The sequence below is a fragment of the Pelmatolapia mariae genome, linkage group LG12, assembly GCF_036321145.2.
Source record: "Pelmatolapia mariae isolate MD_Pm_ZW linkage group LG12, Pm_UMD_F_2, whole genome shotgun sequence".
Taxonomy (NCBI): domain Eukaryota; kingdom Metazoa; phylum Chordata; class Actinopteri; order Cichliformes; family Cichlidae; genus Pelmatolapia; species Pelmatolapia mariae.
In genome coordinates, this window is record NC_086237.1 from 3406770 (window position 1) to 3419487 (window position 12718).

The 12718-nt window shown below is 41.8% G+C and overlaps 1 protein-coding gene across 1 annotated transcript; it reads right to left on the reverse strand.

The window, feature by feature from the left end:
• Nucleotides 1-111: 111 nt before the first annotated feature.
• Nucleotides 112-4142, reverse strand: ctsla (cathepsin La). Its single transcript, XM_063489281.1, has 8 exons — nucleotides 4029-4142; nucleotides 3052-3188; nucleotides 2845-2967; nucleotides 2505-2657; nucleotides 1474-1698; nucleotides 1062-1230; nucleotides 783-900; nucleotides 112-467 (listed from the first exon to the last, which is right to left on the reverse strand). Exons 2-8 carry the CDS (start codon nucleotides 3178-3180, stop codon nucleotides 368-370), a joined length of 1017 nt encoding a protein of 338 aa, XP_063345351.1. The 5' UTR covers nucleotides 3181-3188; nucleotides 4029-4142; the 3' UTR covers nucleotides 112-367.
• Nucleotides 4143-12718: the final 8576 nt, after the last annotated feature.

The following is a 12718-nucleotide window of genomic DNA, read 5'->3' on the forward strand; positions in this document are numbered from 1 at the left end:
TCAGATGAGGAAAGCGTCTGCGATGAAACGCGTCTTTAAAAACAGTCCTGAGACCAGACTAGTGTTTTAAAACTTTTATTGATCACAGTAAAAGTAGAAAAGAAATCATTTACAATGACCATAGCAAGTGATAATGATCACTTACCAAGTAGCATACACATATTTACAGAGAATAAAACGATGAGCTAATTTTTTTTCCTGACAATATGAAGTAGCAGAAAACAAAAACGGGCAATTTCCCTAAAATCAGTGTTATTGATGGTGAAACATCAGAATCTCCTGCGTGTCTCACGTCGACTGCTGCGTCGTCCCTCCTGTCCAGAGTATTAGAATAAAAACACTACGGTGCTACGAGGTGGAGCCGGCCTCACACCAGAGGGTAGCTGGCTGCTGTCGCAATACCACAGTGGTTCTGTCGGTCTTTAGCCATGTAGACGTAGCCTTTGTCTCCCCAGTTCTCACTCCAGCTGCAGAAAGATAAGAAAACAAAAGTCAGGAGGTGATTGGTTTTGGTTCCTTTGTGATGCAGATACGACGATACAAAGGGCCTGAAACTGGCCTACAGTCCTATTTACATTAGAACGACTCTCATACATATCAGTAGAGAGAGTTTTCCATCAGACTGAGAAGTCTGTGACATTTAGGAGCTTTAACACCAACTGGAAGTGAAATTCATCAGCATTGAAAGGAAGAAGTGAAACTACTCTTGTTGAGTGGATTTTACACACTTGAAAGAGACCGCTGAAGGCCGAGTACGCTGCAGCTGTGAAAGCCTGACTGACCTGTTCTTGACGATCCAGTACTTCTTGCCGTCCACATCTTCTCCCTCAAAGCCGTAGCCCACCAACAGCACGCCGTGGTCCAGCTCCTCGCTGCTGCACTCTGGCTCATAGTAGATTCCTGAAATTTAAAGCCACGAATCAAACCTGCAGCTCAGTTTGAGCATGAAACAGTCAACCTGACGCAGGAAGATATCGTCAAGTCAAGCAACTACTCCCCTCCTGCCTTTGTATTTTATAATCTTTAAGTTAAAATGTGTTTTATAACCGGCAAACACCGACCTGACTGGTAAAACTGGAAAGACTCGTGGCCAGCATCAATGGCGACTGAAATGGGTCCAACAGCAGCAACGGCCTTCATCAGAGCATGCTCGCTGCCGCTCTTGATGTCCACGAACCCGGTGTCATTGACAGAGTTGTACTGGGGGTCGTAATGGCATTGCTGGTCATCCTGAAAGAGGGAAGGTGGTGGTGAGTGAGGATAACACTGAGCTCTGAATCAACAGTATTCTGTGGTTAGCTCTTTTCTTAAAAAAAAAAAAAAAACACAAACAAACAAAAAAAACCTAATAGAGATTAGTTAAATGATCAGTGACCCAATTATGCTAACAGTAGATAAGCAAACTGCTGACAGGTCAGTAAAAGACAAATTACTTCTTTTCATTTGTACTGAGGACACGTGAGAGATACGTACGGTTCCCAGGTAAGGGTAGGACTCCTCAGAGTCCAGGCCCTGGTTGTCCTTGACGTACTGGAAGGCCTGGTCCATCAGACCTCCGTTGCAGCCCTCGTTACCCTCGGGTTTGGAGCATTCCACCAGGTTCTGCTCGCTCAGCGACACCATCTTGCCCGTCTTCCTGAACTGCTGACCCTCCAGAGCTCCGGTGGCACTGAAAGCCCAGCAGGAGCCACACTGACCCTGAGGAGAGCAGGCAGGAAGTGGGTTAACACACAATGATGGTGAAGAAAGCAGAGGGGACTCATCGAACAACAGAAAATAAACTAAGATGTTTATGCTTTATTGTGTGCCATCAACCAGTGGCTCCTGTATTTGGTTACTGAAGTTCACTTCCTGTCTGGCTGTTTTCAGCCACCCTGATCTGAACGTATACACCTGCTTGCTGCACCTTGGCCTTGTTTACAGTGAGCTGGCTCCACCTGTTTGATAGCACCGAGTGAAAAATGTATGCCGAGGGGCGGAGAGAACAGGCTGTGCACTCATGGAAGGAGGGAGGAGGGGCAGTGGTGTGAGTGCAGTAAATAGATAAGATGACTGTTTGCAGGGTATTTATTATCTTCATGCAAAACATTTACAGCAATGCCCTTCAACACTATAGAGGAGCACATTTGGAACAATGCACATGACATCAGGCTTAATGCAAACAGCTGATGTAAAGAGGTGCGTCTGTTTCTCCAGCAATGCAAATCCTGAAGAGCCAGTGTGGAATTTTACTGAAGGAAAACAGACCACACTGTGGTCATGAAACCTGCAGGTTGTGCAGGATGACTCAAAAAGGCATTCATCAGACAGCCACAGTACACCTGACGATGCACCAGTTTGGTTTGTTACAACCACACGAGGTGTCACCTGAAAAAGCCTCCTTCTGCTTCCTACTCGCAGCCTGATCTAGTCTACAGTCTGTGTAAAACCACGGAAGCTCCACCTTAATTACGCATGTGCTGCCACAGGGCCTCGAACAACCAGGAAGAAAAAACAGCTGTTACCTGGTCCTTAACGGGAGTCACGTAGCCCTTATCCCTCCAGTCCAGAGAACGAGGGGCCTCCAGGAAGTTGGGCTCCAAGAACAGGGACCCCTTCACCTTTCTCTCTGCTTTGTGCTTGTAGCCGTTCATGAGCTGCCTGAACTCCTCGTTGGTCTGTGGGAACAATGTTAGGAATGTAAATAACAAAGAGATGATGGTCCGTGCTGCACTTTACACCTTTATTTTTGCATGAGTCATGTTTTCCAGTGATATCTGCCTCATTCATCTTTCCAAAGGTTTAAAAGAGCCTTGATAAGTTTCACCATACAAGAGTGTGTGTGTGTAAAAACCGCTGGCTCACCATGTCTCCAAAGTGGTTCATGCCCAGGCGGTAGGTGTGTTTGCCCATGGAGTGCTCCAGGTTGTGCAGCTCGATCTTCTTCAAGTTCTTCTCCCACACCATTCTCCTCCAGCCCTCCTCCTTCTGCAGAGACAAAACTCAGTCAGGCCTCCTTAGCTGGACAGAAGAGCGCCAGGTTTTACAGAAAGAAGAACAACAATGCATCACCTCGTGGTATTTTTTAGTGTGCCAGCTCTTCCACAGGTTCCAGTGCTCATCCAGCTGTGGGTCCAGATGGGGGGCTGAGAGGACCGAGCTCAGGCCAACGGCCAGTACAGCCAGCAGCAGCTTCATCATGGCTCCTACTGCAAAACAAGAAAACAGCGTCAGGATCAGATTTCAGAGGCGCGTTTCTGAAGAACTTAGTCCTGGAGGTCTTCACAGGAACACGGTTACTCAACACAAGACTTCTCTTCTTATTTATCACAATGACTAAGTAGTAAAACACATTCCCGACAGCGCAGTCATATCCTCCCTCCCCCCGGGCCAAATGTGGGGCAACAGTTAGGCCAAACACACAAAAGGAGCCCGCTGGATCCCTGGAATAAAATAATAATAATCAAAGAGCCAAGAAAATCGATGCTGCCGATTTCCTCATCGCCATTTTCCTGCACATTCCCGAGCGGAAACGAGGCCAGATCCCGACAATGAGCAGAGCCTGTTTGTGTTTGTGCAGAGTCACGGGATCGGCTATCCCGGCGCAGAGCCAAGAAACCGGGCCGTCACCGAAACTACTACCAGGAAACCGAAAAGAAAACCAAAACTTGACCAGCGTCCGGCCAGAAACACCACCTGATCCACAGCGGGACGGGGTCCCGGCTTTTCTTAATCTATTTAACGCGAAGAGGCGAAAAAGCAACGATGGCTGCTACCGAAGCACGAACCGCAGATCACCGCACACACACAGCCGAACGAAATACAATGCGATGGGTGTGATGGAAACAACAGCAAAATGCTGATTATCATCGCTGAAAAACATTAAATTAAAAACGTGCTAAATTAGAGATTTTTAAAACGGACACTGGTACGATGTTTATGCTAGGTTTAAAAGGCGAAAAAAATATCCCACAAAGAATTCTGATTAAACTTCCTGTCTCTTAAACGTAATCGTCAGACCTGAAAACGAGATTAAAAACTTCACTTACTCTAAAAATTCTCGACGCTGAAAGTGAAGAAAAATAACCTGCTGCAGTAACGCTGCGCTAAACTTTATAAAGGCTGGACGAGCGCCCCAGCTGCTCCGAGGCTGCCCTGTGATTGGTCCGCTCTTGTTTGCTCTCAGGCTCCGCCCACACGGGGGTCTGATGTCATCATGGTAGCACGTGATTGTCCCCTCACCAGTTCTGTGGGTAGCTGTTGTTGTTGTCGATAGTTTTTTAGATAAGCGCGATTTTAAAAGGAATCGATTTAATCAGCGTGTTTTTGTTTTAACGTGTTTTCAGTCACAGAGCCTCTGATTTATCCCAATGCTGCTCAATACCCCTGATTACAAGAGAGAAGCATTCAGGAAAACACTCAAAAGTACATCCAGCAAACTATTAGTAACGATGATTAGTAATAACGATACATTCTGTGTGTTACTGAAAACACGTCTGCTTTTGTACTTTTATATTTCTGTGGTGTGTGGGGGACTTTTTAAAAAAGTCAAACTAGTAAATAAATATGCTGTTACTGAAAGTGTGTGGTGTGCAGGTTTTCTGCTGTAGTTTATTGTTTAACCAGAGGAGGAAATTAGAGAAAGGCTTCCAGATTCATCTGCAGACATGTCGTTTTCTTTGTGTGAAACTGCGACTGCAAAAATAAGTATGGACAACAAACACCCACAGAAGGCCTCTCAGTGAGTTTACAAGTTGCACAACAACAGGAGCCTGAGATGGAGGGTAAGCACTTCCACCTGAATGTTTGTTACTGGGTCATTAAAGAGATTTGTAAAGGGGGGAAAGTGGTGAATCTTTAGTTGTAGACAGTGTTTGTGTATGTTTTTGTAATTTCCTTCAGTGCACCCCACCAGCACCAAATTTAAGGTTCACTTCAATAATTTTGCTGAAGTAAAAACAGATAGGTTAAATTACTCCCTTTTTAGGTTATTATTTAATAAAAATAAGAGATGATGATGATAGATGGAGAAGAGTAGATGATATATGATTATATCATTTACTCTTTAAAAATGAAGACGCGTGCACTCTACCATTGTTTCCAAAGTATACTTTGTGTGATCCTTCAGGTGTTAGACTGTAACAGCCTGACAACGACCGCATTAACATACAGAACAGCAGAGACGGGCCTACATGAATATACATGAACGCTGACCCTGAGTCAATCAGGGTCAGTATTCATGTGATTGATAAGACTGAGGGACTCTGAACAGGCAGAGCTGTGATAGTCTGACTTCAGGAATTACATCATGACATTTATATTTATATTACTCTGCAGGTTCAGATTTAAAATGCAGAATAACACGTAAACTGTGATGCACTAATATATTACAGCTTTAAAACACAATGTGTGGAAGTTTACATATGTGCCCACTGTGGCAGGTCCGTGTGAATAAGGGAGCGACTAAAAGTAGCTTCTTCACATGATAATGCATCAGTAACAGCAGTCCAGTAATGACACGGTAATAATGTAACACAGAAATGAAAAGTTTTGGGATCCTTTCATTTGATTTTGCAGGCTGAAATGCTGCACTTCATCATAACAAAACTGCTGCACAAACAGCTGAAGTTCACTCTGGATTCTGGAGGTTTTGCTGGTGTGTCTGTGGTGTGATTTCTGCACGTGTGTTCCTCTTAATACCTGGACTCTTACTGGCTGTAGCTCAGATGAGTTCAATTTATTTTCCCGTGTCCAGAATCCATCCTCACGTGACGTGGCAAAAAACGCTGCCATGGACAAGCTGCTACACAGAAACTCAACAACTTTATAATTTAGCACCTCAGAGATCTTTCGTGCAGCCCATGAACATGAAGATGGATGTTTGGGCCTGAAAAGTGACGCCAAAGCAGAAGTTGCATGTAGTTTGATAACAGTTGTTTCTCTTTCTTTACTTTGAACCCAGTAAACGGCTGAACGCTGGTCGGAGTGTTTTGCTGCCTTTGAGCAGAGCCAGGTTTCATTTCTCCTGCTGGTTTCATCCTTATGCTGTGATATGGCTTTAGTTTCATGTTACCTACATTACTGCAGCGCGATGCTTCTGAACTGCATTTCCCCAAACTGGTTTCAGCACACTGAGTCTAAACCACACAGTTAAATACCAGCAATGCACATTAAACACAGAGTATAGACTGCCAGCAGCAGGCACATCAGCAGTGATTCATCCACATCTGCCCCTCTGTCCGTGTCATGCATCTGTGTGGTCACATATAGGAAGCGGTTAAATTAGCGCAGCATCATTCTTTACTGTGCAGCAGTCTAAAAAAACACTGTGTCCTTCCTTGCATGTGTCTCTGCTGCTGAGCACAGCAGGCATATGACTGAATGTGTTGCTCAAGCAGAGGCACACATGACAACGACTGGCCGAGCGTTTTCTGTGTGGTCATCCACCAAAAGCTTCTCTCAGATGAATCTGTCAGACGCGATAACTGCCAGCGTGTTTCTGTCTGAACTTTATCAGCAGCTGTTTCCAACAAGTTTATCAAAGAAATGTGCTTTAAATCAATCAAGCATGCTGCAGGGTAGCACACACAGTGCTGGCTTATGAATGGATTTTCCTTCATGGGTCACATACAGCACAGTCTGAGCCATCATATGGGCTGGACCAGCAAAGAAGCTAAAAAAGAATCAACACAACTCCAAATGTTTCTGTGTCATAAGAATATTTCAGATTCATGCGTCACCCTCTTACAAAACCATGAACCATCAAAGATGTTTCCCAAATTTGGCCAGTTTGGATGAAGCAAATTTAGATTTCTACATATTTTCTCACATCCACAAACACAGATGAGCACAGTAGCAAAGTCAATGCATGGAAGTGAAACAGCTTTTACACTTTGAATTAAATAGTTTCAGCTTTGAAAGGCATTAGAACATGAAGCTAACTGCAACGTAAGAAAGATTTGATCTTTGAAAACAAAGAATGAGGCAGCGAGGACCAATGAGAAATAAGATCAGAATTAAAACAGTGTAGAAAGTTTGGGTGTGCCGCTCTGAGCACCGGTGCACGAGAGCCTCACAGTGTTTTTGTAATGTGCAAAAATGAAACTGTGTTTAGTTCCCCAAACTAAAAAAACTCATTATGCAGAATCATTTTATTACTGGCTCATGATGGTTTTATCATTGTGTAAATATTTTAATGGTGCAGATGAAGACGCGTGGCACTTTGTGAACTGTAAATGTTTCTGTCATCGAGTCGACACATTCCTCTGATTAGGATGTTTAATCAGCTCAAACACTCCGGCGGGTTATCAGCTCTGCCCTGAAACAAAGGTTAACACACGGCCAGTGATCAACACAACAGGCCCATCACTCAGTGATAATGATGATTGTCAGTGATTGTTTCTGTTCACAGAGTCATTCAAAAGTCTGCAGTCGTCCAGGAATCGCTGGAGGTGCAAACAGCCTCATTACGCACAGAAACACTGAAGTACTCAGAAATATTTCACCAAACAAGAGTGAAGTCAAAGCAGCAAAGAGCCGAATGTAGAAATGTGAAATAAAAATCATGCAAATTTAAATATTCAAAACTTTTAAACTATTAGAATGAGAGAAATTCATTTGCTATCATTTATTAAAATAAAATAAAGCAAAATAAAAAATAATAAATTGACTCTCTGGAGCAAAATTGGTGATTAAATTTGATAAAGTAAAAAAAAAAAAAAGAGCAACTCATTAACGTGAAAAAGCAGCATTCAGATGAAAGTGTGTCCACGGCGTTACGTGAAGCGTGCACGCTTACAATCAACCACTAAGAGCAGAGGTCACATGAGTGTTTGCATAGAGTCGTAAATATCTGCTTTCATAAGAAAAAAAATATTTTTATTTATTTAATTATTCGTGTTTATGTTGCTTCACTTTTTTATTTCAGTCATAATTAATATTTTTTAAAAATATTTTAATTTTTGTTCAGTTTTGTTCTTTGTGTTTACATTGTTTCATATTTGTGCCAATAGCACAAACAGGTTTCTGTTAAATAGTTAACACAGACTTTATTTTCACTGCTCATCTTAAAATGTTTTATTTTGTTCACGTGAAACAAAAATCTTGAAATGCATTAACTTGTGTGAGTACGGTGCCAGGAAGTGGATCTATTGAATAAACTTCCATATTAAATACGTTTGAAGAAGCTAACTGTTCCCAGATTTGTTCATTTGGGCTTTATTTACTCTGTGAAAGAGTTAGCGATGCATCGGTGTGTCACACAGGCCCGTTTGGACCACCTTCATATTTATGGACGGGGATCATTAGAGTCATTGAAGTTTTGCATTTTTTTAGTATGTTTCCAGTGTTTTCTTTCAGATTTACTTCCTGATGATAATCTTGATTTGAGCTTTTTGTTTATGCAAACATAAAAGACGGTCAGAGGTTCTTAGCGATGCGTCGCTGTGTCGATTGATCACGTCTGTAAGCAGAAAGCACAGATTACGCCTCTAATAAGTCGATGTTATGTGACGATGGTGGTCATCATGTCTTTATCTTCTGTTCTGAAAACCCCTTAAAACGAGATTTATCGTCTGATTTTGACCAGAACAGGACGATGAATATTTAGTGGATTAAGGAAGTGCACTGCATGTATGCAATGAAGCGTATGGAGTCAGCTGATGCTTCTCTGCTTTCCAACAAACTTCCCTTTGGCATTGCTGACAGGAATGAAACCAGTTTGTCTATACATGAAGTCTTTACCATCACATCCTCGGATGACCGACACGTTTCAGCACAGTCACATGTCACGCTGGTTTTCATCTGCTCCTGACTGCATGGAGGTAAACAACAGTGACCATGTTAAGCTGACTCGTACAGTCAGACTCCACAGCGGAGCAGCTCCTTTTCTCTTTTTATAAAGGACGTTAGACACAAAGCAACGCATGAGAAAAGACGCTACAGGACTATAAGACAAAAGACAAATCATGGAGACGGGGAGGAAGTGGAAACACAGCACACACAGTGAGGATCAGAGGTTTTGGGACAAAGACTCAATTTTTGTTCAAATCAGAGCCTGAAGAAGTGATCAGAGTGCAGACTTTCAGTTGTGACTCAGAGTTTTACAAACACAGACTCGTTTGGATGGTTTCTTTCAGTCATGTGACTGACTTGGCCATTGCACTGTCCCATTTGTTTACCTGGAGAAACTGTTTGCTGTTTGCAGTGCGCTTTGGGTCATTATTGATTAGAGTTCTTCACAGCAAATCAGTTTTGCAACACTTGGCTGAATCTGAGCAGAGAGCGTAGCTCTGTACACCTCTATCAACAATCACGTCATCGATAAACACCGGTGACGCGTGACCTTCGGCAGCCACGCATGGCCATATCATAACATTCCTCCACCATGTTTGACAGATAAAGCTGTAATCAGGTCACGGATTCAATGAATCCTTTTTTCCCCTGACCCTCACGGCCCTTATGGATGTTTGTGTTTTTGAGTGTAATCAGATGTTTGTCGTAAACTCTCCGTATTTCCACTCAGGAAGCGTCTTCTTACACCACCTGCCTCCTCAACAGTGTTGTAGATGTTGTGAAGTTGTTTTTTGTTAACCATAGAAATAATTCTGTCGTCTTCTGTACTCTGTCAGGGTTTTGCTGTTGATGATCCGACCCGTGTCTCGTTTTAAAGACTCAGATTGTTGATTTGGTTGTTCCTAAAGGTTTCTCCGTCTCTCTCACAGGTTTAGTTTGGATTTTCAGTCTCATTCAGTTGCATCAACGTCTGTTTGGACCTCTTTTTGAAAAGAAACCAAATTCGAGATTAAAACCTGGAATCAGCTGAAGATCTTTTATCTTCTCATTATGTCAAAGAACTGTTCATCAGACAGTCGTTCAACCACTTTTTAGGCCCTGAAAATGTGAGATTATGTTTTAAAATGACCCTAATTTCCATTTTTAATGCAACGTTTTGTAAAAAACCTTTGAATTAAAGTTAAAACATCTTTGTCTGATTTCAAATCCAGTGTGCTGTTGTACAAAGTAAAAATAGAAGAATCATGTCACAGTTCAAAAACGTGTGGGCCTAACTGTACATGAAGTGCAGTTAGAGTAACAACAGGCAGTGTTTATGTTCACTGAATTAACTTTGTATATGTGTTAATGTATTCTTTGAGCATTTGCCTAATATGTTACCAGAAGCCAGATTAATAAGAATCAAAGTATTGATATTAAATGTGCTAAAGAAGCATTTTGCAGGTGCTGCCTGTACCAACCAGCACAGACCCTGTAAACAAAACCATCGGCACACTTTCCCAAATCAAATCAAACAATCCTGCTGTTGCTCAGAATCAGGAGACGGGTTCAGAAACATTTTCAACAGCTCGACTTCTTCTCTACAACAAATATTTCTTAACAACAAGTTGGGACAAGTTTCCAATCGTGTGAGAGTCTTTGTGGGTGAACTAATGTGACGTCCCTGCTGCTGAAGCTCCACAATGAACCCAGAGGAGTGGAAACAACACGGTGTGGAATCTGGAGAAGAGCAAGCCTCTGTCTGCAGCTCTTATTTCACAGCAATATCCAAATCTTTCTGATCCACATTAATCCCAGAAGGCTGATTCAGTTCGTCTGGACATATTGTTTCAGTGCAGAAATATTTCATCATTCAATCAGATGACTGACTGCAGGTTTCCCTAAACCTATAAACTGTACGTTTGCTTAATGACCAAAACTATCACCAGTGACTAACAACGAGCCACGAGACTGAAAAAGTCACTCTGCTGAGTGACAAAACGTTTCTCCCACTCAGAGTGATACAGGATGAACTTTCTGGAGCTACATGGGTGATCACCATCACGACGTGTCTACATTAAGTTTGTCAAGTAATCCTGCTGCAGTCATCAACATTTTCTCGGTTTTTGCCCGTTTCTTATTCTGTAAAGAAGCACTCTGTAAAACTAGGACATCTTAGCGTTCACTGTAACCCTGATCAACGAAAACAGGAACAACCACGGGTTTCTCTTCAGCTCTGCAGCCACAGAGTCAGAAGAATTCCTTCAACTTGCAATGACTTCATTCCTTTAGAAATAAAAACATTTTTAATTAGAGAAAAAAATTATTCACAACCATCCACATCCTACAGCAGCTTTAATAACTGCTGATATTTATAATCTTTCACTTTTCTAAAGTAATTTTCAGACTCCAGTCTTTAAAGACTGCTCAAAGTTGTTTCACTATTAATTAATCCTAAAATTTACATACATCATTTTATCCTTATTATTAACAGGCTATGTAGCTGTACCTGACCCAGCCGTCTTACCTAATTACGGGACGATTTTTAACCTCAACAGTAGCTGAGCACATGTAGAAGAACGGTTTATTTGAAGATTTTCATTCAGGATTTAGAGTGTATGATAGTGTAGCACTAAGTTACAAATGGTCTTCTTATGGCCTCTGGTGATGGACTCACCTCTGTGTTTATCCTGTTAGATAAACAGGGCCACTCTGTACCACAGTGGTTTGAATCGTATCTTACACATTACATTGTGTTCATGTAAACAGGGAGTCTTCTTCATACATAAAAGGTTGTCATGGAGTTCCACAGGGTTCTGTGCTAGGACCAGTATTTTTTACATTATACATGCTACATTTAGGCAACATTATTAGAACCAGAATCAGATGACATAAATAAAACAATTAAACTACAAAAATATATACAAAGACCCTTTTTGTATATAAGTATATGGCCAGCAGGCACCAGTAATGTATATGAAGACTGTGATGGATCTTGGAGACTTTTGACCAAGATATACAAACAAATGTATTTTCCACACTATAAGGCGCACTTAAAATCCTTGAATTTTCTCAAAAATTTACAGTGTGCCTTATTATCCGGTGTGCGTTATGTATGAATTTTGGTTGTGCTTACTTACCTCTAACCGATTTTATGTGCTACACGGCGCTCATAAATCTGTCAAAAAATGCTTTAGTATGACTTTGCTAAGCTACGAAGCCGCACCGCTTGATGGTTTGTTGGAGCATTACGGCTGCCGTAGTCAGGAGCCTCGCGGAGGAATCTGGGTCCTAAACTCCGTTACTTCAGGTCGCAAAGTCAAACGAACACTGCGGCATCACTGAGAGTTACAAACTGTCTAAATTCTTTCATCTTTAATAAAATGATCAGCGTTGCTGCTTTACCAGGTGTAACAAAGTTTAACATCCAGGCATCCATGAAAACAGAATTTATTACATTTAGTTAGAAGTTAGCAGGAAGTTAGCTCGCTAGTTTCCACCTAAACATGATATAGCATGTTCTGACTGAGAGATTCCTGAAAAAATTAAAATGTACAGCTGGCAGGATGCTGTAAACGGACCAAACTTCAGTCAGGAGAACAACTGAGAAAACCCATCCACAATACGAGGTTAGTCATTGATATACTGCAACAACATGGGAATAGAGCAGCTGCCAGAGAGTTCAACATTAATGAATCAATTTTACGGAAGTGGAGGACGCAAGAAGAGCGAGTTCAGTTCAGTTGACATCTGTTTTGTTTCGCTTAGCGCCTTATGGTCCGAAAAATACAGTATGTAGGTTTGCTTTCTTGGAAAAAAGAGAATAATGTAAAATTGAACCTTTAGTTGGATCTTACTGATACAAACTGCAGTGTGTAAACTTTCTTTGAACGTTGTGCCTGAAAAGTGTTCGGTCAGTGCAAAGTGCAAAGATGTTTTTGGAGCTCATCTTTAAAGTAAAGTCAGT

What these genes read in the sequence shown, in the direction of transcription:
- ctsla (XM_063489281.1), bottom strand. Translation starts at nt 3,180, where the DNA reads ATGATGAAGCTGCTGCTGGCTGTACTGGCCGTTGGCCTGAGCTCGGTC. An exon ending in ACACTAAAAAATACCACGAG is followed by an intron (nt 2,968 to 3,051) that starts GTGATGCATTGT and finishes TTGTCTCTGCAG; the next exon opens with AAGGAGGAGGGCTGGAGGAG. An exon ending in TACTGGATCGTCAAGAACAG is followed by an intron (nt 468 to 782) that starts GTCAGTCAGGCT and finishes ATCTTTCTGCAG; the next exon opens with CTGGAGTGAGAACTGGGGAG.